Source organism: Piliocolobus tephrosceles, chromosome 12 (genome assembly GCF_002776525.5).
Source record: "Piliocolobus tephrosceles isolate RC106 chromosome 12, ASM277652v3, whole genome shotgun sequence".
Lineage (NCBI taxonomy): Eukaryota > Metazoa > Chordata > Mammalia > Primates > Cercopithecidae > Piliocolobus > Piliocolobus tephrosceles.
Window position 1 is genome coordinate 100,576,142 of NC_045445.1, and position 6,856 is coordinate 100,582,997.

Below are 6,856 nucleotides of genomic sequence, written 5' to 3' on the forward strand. Positions count from 1 at the left end.
AGCACTTTGGGAGGCCGAGGCAGGTGGATAACCTGAGGTCAGGAGTTCGAGACCAGCCTGGCCAACATGGTAAAACCCTGTCTCCACTAAAAGTACAAAACTCAGCTGGACATGGTGGTGCATGCCTGTAATCCCAGCTACTTAGGAGGCTGAGGCAGGAGAATTGGTTGAAATTGGGAGGCAGAGGTTGCAGTGAGCCGAGATCATGACACTGCACACCAGCCTGGGCGACAGAGTGAGACTCCATCTTGAAAAGACAAACAATGCTCTGGTTTCTCTTCATAACGAATAAATCTTTCGTCTTTTACTAAAAAAAAAAAGAAAAAAGAAAAAAGAAAAAACAAACAAAAGCTTAACTCACAATCTCTGCGACACACCCTACCTATGTTGTAGGTGCTGTCTGTGAGCACATTTTACAGAGGGGAAACAGGCTCCAAAAGGAGGGTGTTATCTGCCCGAGGGTTCTCTGATGGAACATGGCCCCGCTTGTTCCCTCCTAATCACCCCAGACCCTGGTGTTGTCCCCAGCTGGGCCCATGGGGCAATGGATAGCCCCTATTCCCTCCTGAATCCCTCCCCAGGCTCCTGCCACTTCCCTTTCTCACTTCCCTTGTGCTGACCACCCCCACCACAAGCTGACCACAGGGAACCTCTCAGGAAACGAGGGCCGAGGTTAAGGCTGGAGGTTAAGGCAGGGTGGAAGATGGAGCAATTGCCTCGATGCCTCCTCCACCCCCATGAGCAGGGACACACTGAGCATGGCACACTCAGTTCACCCTGGTTCAACACCCCCACGAGGTTGACCCTGTCATTATATTAGAGATTATGCATTTTCCACATAGGGAAACTGAGGCTCAGGGATGTTAAGTGACTCACCCAAGGTCACACGGCTAGGAAATTGCTGCATGCTCTATGTCCTAGGAGCTTCAGTTGAACACTGAGAGGTTGCTGGGAGGAGCGTGAGGTGCTGGGGATACAGCAACAAGCAAAACAAGACCAAGAGTAAGACAGGAAATGGGGAGGGGAGAGTAGAGGAGGAGGCAGAGGGGACAGGGTGGGGTCAAAGCACGATGGCCTCCCAGTTCCTCCTGCCTCTAGGTTCCTCTTTCCCTGCTGACTCCAGGAGCAGATCAACCCAGATAAAGCGTGACCTCCTCTCTGGTAGAGGTGCAGGGGGCAGTACTCAACATGATCACAGAGGGAGCGCAGGTCCCTTGCTTGCTGCTGCCGCCGCTGCTGCTGCTGCTGCTCACCCTGCCAGCCACAGGTGAGGGGGTGAGGGCCCAGCTGGCCCCAGGGGTGTCCAGGTCCACCACATCCCTGACTGAGCCCCACCCACCCATCCCCTGGCCCTGTTACAGGCTCAGACCCCGTGTTCTGCTTCACCCAGTATGAAGAATCCTCCAGCAAGTGCAAGGGCCTCCTGGGGGGTGGTGTCAGCGTGAAAGACTGCTGTCTCAACACTGCCTATGCCTACCAGGAACGTAATGGCGGGCTCTGTCAGCCTTGCAGGTTAGGGGGAGTTTGGGACGGGGGATGCGGGGAGGGAAGGACTGTCTGTGGGGGTCACCCAAAACGGGGTACTTTCTTTCTCTAGGACTTCCAAGGGTGGCCCTGAGGCCCTGATCGTGACCATACCTCAGGGTTTCTCAACCTTGTTACTACTGACATTTGGGGCTGGAAATTCTTGGTTGGGGGAGGGGATTGCTTACCTGCGTATTGTGGGATGTTTTGTAACATCCCTAGCCTTCCACTAGATGCCAGTAGCAATTCTCCCCACCAGCTGTGACAACCAAACATGTCAGCAGACATTGCCAAATGCCCCCTGGGGGTCAAAATCACCCCTGATTGAGAACCACTGATATAGCTCACACATACTGAGCACCTCCTGCACACTGGAAGCATTGCAGGGGGCGTGCAGCTTGGTATTTTCCTAACTTTGATGACAGCTCATGTTTATTGAGTGCTTACTGTATACGACACACTGTGGGGGCAGGAAAGTTTGGGGAATTCTGAGGGCAGCTCTAGGCCCCTAATTATGATGACAGATCACATTCATTGAGCACTTCCTGTATACCAGCTGCATGGCAGGGTTGGGAGATGAGCTTGAGGATTTCTGAGGGTAGCTCTAGTCTCCTGATCATGATTTCCAGCTTGCATGGATGGAGCCCTTACTGTATGCCAGACCTGTTTTCTACTTGCTTACTATATATCCCAGATACACCGTGGGAATGGGAGCTTGGGGATTTTTGAGGGCAGTTCTGGGCCCCAAGTCATGTCAACAGTTCACATCTATTTGGCATGAACAGCACACCTAGGGCTACGAAGTGGGTTGGGGATAGATCTAGGGTATTTCTGAGGAGGCCTCTGAGGCCATAGGGATGATGGTTCAGATTTATTAAGCACTTTCTATTTATCTGCTACTGTGTAGTGTGGTGACCTGGTGGGTTTCTGACATCTGCCCTTGGTTCCTAGTCCTTACCTTTGCTTACTGCAGGCCTAGTGTTGGCCTTGCCAGCCTTCCAATGGTAACTCCAGATGCCTGATTTCGAAGGTAAATGACATTTTCAAGCACTTACTGTATATCCACTGCTTCCCATTCAGTATCCCAATATCCCTAAAAGGTAGGGACTTATCAATCCATCGCACACACACTTGCCTAGCAACCCCTCGTGCCTGCCCACGCTCTGGAGTCCCACATGCCATCCTTGTCAGCTCATGCCAGGATGGGATATGTGTGCTCTTCTCCACAGGTCCCCACGATGGTCCCTGTGGTCCGCATGGGCCCCCTGTTCGGTGACATGCTCTGAGGGCTCCCAGCTGCGGTACCGGCGCTGTGTGGGCTGGAACGGGCAGTGCTCTGAGAATGTGGCACTTGGGACCCTGGAGTGGCAGCTCCAGGCCTGTGAGGACCAGCAGTGCTGTCCTGGTGAGGAGGATGCTCAAGGCGGGCACTCCCTGTCACCCAGCACTGGTGGGAACGATCAGTACAGAGGTCCTCAGAGTGGGCCCATCCCCAGTGTTTGTAAGGACCTAAGGAGGAGAGTGGCAGGAGGTGAGGTCAGAGAGGTGAGGAGGGCCCGTTGCCTGGGGGCCATGGAGAGGACGTTGGCTTTTCGTCTGAGTGATTCAGACTGTGGGCAAGGGAGGAACGTGATCTGACTGGGCTTGGGAGGAGAACAGACTGTGCATGGTGGGGGTGAGAGGGGAAGCAGAGAGACCCACATAAAGGCTTCTGCGGCAGGCCTCGTGAGCGGGGACGGTGGACCCAGTGTGGTGGCAGAGGATATAAGGACAGGATTAGCTCATGTGGGGCACTCGAGGAAGCAAAGAGCCCTGAATGACACCCCACCTCCATCCCATTACCCTCTCTTCTCTCCCACAGAGATGGGCGGCTGGTCTGACTGGGGGCCCTGGGAGCCTTGCTCTGTCACCTGCTCCAAAGGGATGCGAACCCGCAGACGAGCCTGTGATCACCCTGCCCCCAAGTGTGGGGGCCACTGCCCGGGAGAGGCACAGGAATCAGAGGCCTGTGACACCCAGAAGGTCTGCCCCAGTGAGTGAGGGAAGCCACAGGACGCTGATGGGTGCGCCCAGTGTGGATCTGCAGGGTTACAGCAGGGAACTGCCAGGGTGAGAGGACTTTAGCACGCATGACCACACCTGCATCCCTCCACCTCCCACCCCACCACAGCACATGGGGCCTGGGCCGCCTGGGGTCCCTGGAACCCCTGCTCAGGATCCTGCCACGGTGGACCCCACGAACCTAAGGAGACACGAAGCCGCACGTGTTCTGCACCTGAGCCTTCCCAGAAGCCTCCTGGGAAGCCCTGCCCGGGGCTAGCCTATGAGCAGCGGAGGTGCACCGGCCTGCCGCCTTGCCCAGGTACGCCAGGATGAGGCCGCTGATGTGGTTGGTGGGGCTCTTGATTGAGGGCATAGATGCTCTGCCATTTCTAGAGTTCCTAGACCATGTGACCACGCAGCCCTTCATTTGGGGACAGTCTGCTTCAAGGGTCTAGGAGCTGAGAGGAAGGATTGAGGAGGCCTTTCTCCTCACTCCCTTTCCTCCTCCAACAGTGGCTGGGGGCTGGGGACCTTGGGGCCCTGTGAGCCCCTGCCCTGTGACCTGTGGCCTGGGCCAGACCATGGAACGACGGACGTGCGATCACCCTGTGCCCCAGCATGGAGGCCCCTCCTGTGCTGGTGATGCCACCCGGACCCACATCTGCAACACGGCCGTGCCCTGCCCTGGTCAGCATCTCAGGGTTCACGATTTGCATGCCTAAGCCCCCCATGCCCTTCTCTGCTGCCCAGTTCCTGCTGCTGAGGCCTTGCTCCTGTCTCTGATTCCTCCTTTCCTGGCCCTGATACCTTGTTTCCACCCCGATCCCCCGTTCGCACATCTGATCACCTCTACTCCCTCCTACCGCCCTCATTTCTTCCTCTGAACCCCTTGCTGATTCCCTGCTTTGTTCCAATCTCCTGTTGCCCTGTCTCTGCAGTGGATGGAGAGTGGGACTTGTGGGGGCCGTGGAGCACATGTGTCCGCCGGAACATGAAATCCATCAGCTGTGAAGAAATCCCGGGCCAGCAGTCACGCTGGAGGACCTGCAGGGGCCGCAAGTTTGACGGACATCGATGTGCCGGGCACCAACAGGATATTCGGCACTGCTACAGCATCCAGCACTGCCCCTGTGAGTGTCCCCCAGACTGTGCTCTGAGGGTGGGGTGGCCCATGCAGGATAAGGGGTTTCCAGCTCTCTGCTGTGGACCTCACGTCTCTGCAGCCTCCCTCTCACCTTCCCACCAAGACCTCCAGTTCTGACTCTGTGACCCCTACCTCTCATTGCAGTGAAAGGATCATGGTCAGAGTGGAGTACTTGGGGGCTGTGCATGCCCCCCTGTGGACCTAATCCTACCCGTGCCCGCCAGCGCCTCTGCACACCCTTGCTCCCCAAGTACCCGTGAGTGAGAGGGCAAAGTATGCCTGGGAGAGGGTCATGATATTACAGGCGGGAGAGTCAGCTACCCCTGGAAACCAGGGCTTCCACTGCTGAATCTAAGGTATTTGCCTTGCCGAGTGCCACCTCTCAGCTGCAGGAAGTGGGGAGAAACTAAAGAAGATGAGAAAGAAGCTCTTGGGGAAGAATTCATAGCCTCTGTGCCCCTCAGTCACTCATTCAGTCACTCATCCACTCTCCCATTCACTTAGTCCTTCATGTGTCATCGACTCCGACCTTCAGTTACTCATGCTTTTAGCTGCCGCCACTCAGGCCTCCATTCACTACCTGGCTCCCACAGTCACTCATGCCTCCATCCACTTTGTCAGCATCTCACTGCCCTAAGGCACTCCAAGGCTTTTTCAGCAACAGTTTCAGATACACACAGCCCAGATCCTGTGGATCCTCCAAGGGACCCAGCTGAGCAGGCCCCTGACAGGAGGCATATGAGGAACAGCTGGTGCATGCAACAGGTGCTGCCACCTCAACCTAGGTCCAGGAAGCTGACTGGGCCTCCCAGGGCAGGTAGTGATTGAGAAAGGCGTTCCTGGCATCAAGACTGTGAACGGAGTCTTGGAGCTAGGTGATTAGCTGCCATAAGTGTTTCCAGGTGCCAGAAGGTCCCAGGTGTTAAATGTTCATCCATTTAACATCCAGGTGCCAGAGGGTTAAAATGTTCATTCCTTTTCTTCCTTCCACATACACCAAGCTACTAGATTAAGTGGACTATTCCCAGCTCATGGAAGGCTGCCATCTGGGAAGAGATCTCCCAGCTGGGGGTTTAGAGTGGGGCCTGAAGATAAATTAGAGGTGTTGAATGGAGAGGCACAAAGGACTTGAGTGAGTGAGAGACTGAGAGGAGGAAGAAGCAATTGAGAAAACGGATGGGAGTGAATGGAAGGCTTGCCTAGTGGGAGAAACAACCCAGGTAAAGACCTTTCTGGACATGGACTGAGCTTGAATAAAGTGGAGGACAAAGACAGAGAGAGATTGGCTTGGGGCAGGGATTTGGGCCCAACGATAAGGCCTTGAATGTCAGGACGAGGCATTGGGTTTTTTCCTGGAGGCAGTGGAAAGAGATATAAAGGGTATATATTTTGGAGGTAAGAGAAAGTAGCTCATGCCAACAAGTAACATTCACCAGCATTTATTGAGCACTTGCTGTGTGCAAGGCACTGCTCTGAGCACTTTACCTGAATTAACTCATTTATCCTCACTCAGCCCCGTGAGGTGAGTATTAATATTACTATTCCTACCATTCTCATTTGCAGATGAGGGAAACTGAGGCACAGGGAAGCTAAAGAAATTGCCCAATATCCCATAGCTAAAAAGTAATGTTGGGAGGCCAGGCACAGTGGCTCACGCCTGTAATCCCAGCAACACTTTGGGAGGCTGAGGCAAAAGCATCACTTGAGCCCAGGAGATTGAGGCTGCAGTGAGCTATGATTGTGCCACTGCACTGCAGCCTGGGCAACAGAGTGAGACCCTGTCTCAAAAAAAAAGAAAACAGAAAAAACAAACAAAAGGTAGCGTTCGGCACATAGCAGGCACTCAATAAGACTTGAATGCATTCTTGCCTTCCCTGAGCTTCTCCCTTCCGTTCCTTCCCACCCCTAATGCCTCAGGCCCACCGTTTCCATGGTCGAAGGTCAGGGCGAGAAGAACGTGACCTTCTGGGGGAGACCACTGCCACGGTGTGAGGAGCTACAGGGGCAGAAGCTGGTGGTGGAGGAGAAACGACCATGTCTACACGTGCCTGCTTGCAAAGACCCTGAGGAAGAGGAACTCTAACACCTCTCTCCTCCACTCTGAGCACCCTGATCTTCCAAACCTCAATAAACTAACCTCTTCGA

At 54.6% G+C, this 6,856-nt stretch overlaps 1 protein-coding gene across 1 annotated transcript; it reads left to right on the top strand.

Moving 5' to 3' along the window:
• The first annotated feature begins 1,047 nt into the window (after positions 1 to 1,047).
• CFP (complement factor properdin) lies at positions 1,048 to 6,856 on the top strand. The gene is made up of 9 exons (XM_023201975.1): positions 1,048 to 1,267; positions 1,362 to 1,512; positions 2,754 to 2,929; positions 3,386 to 3,556; positions 3,695 to 3,886; positions 4,081 to 4,254; positions 4,506 to 4,697; positions 4,856 to 4,967; positions 6,629 to 6,856. Exons 1-9 carry the CDS (start codon positions 1,189 to 1,191, stop codon positions 6,792 to 6,794), a joined length of 1,413 nt encoding a protein of 470 aa, XP_023057743.1. The 5' UTR covers positions 1,048 to 1,188; the 3' UTR covers positions 6,795 to 6,856.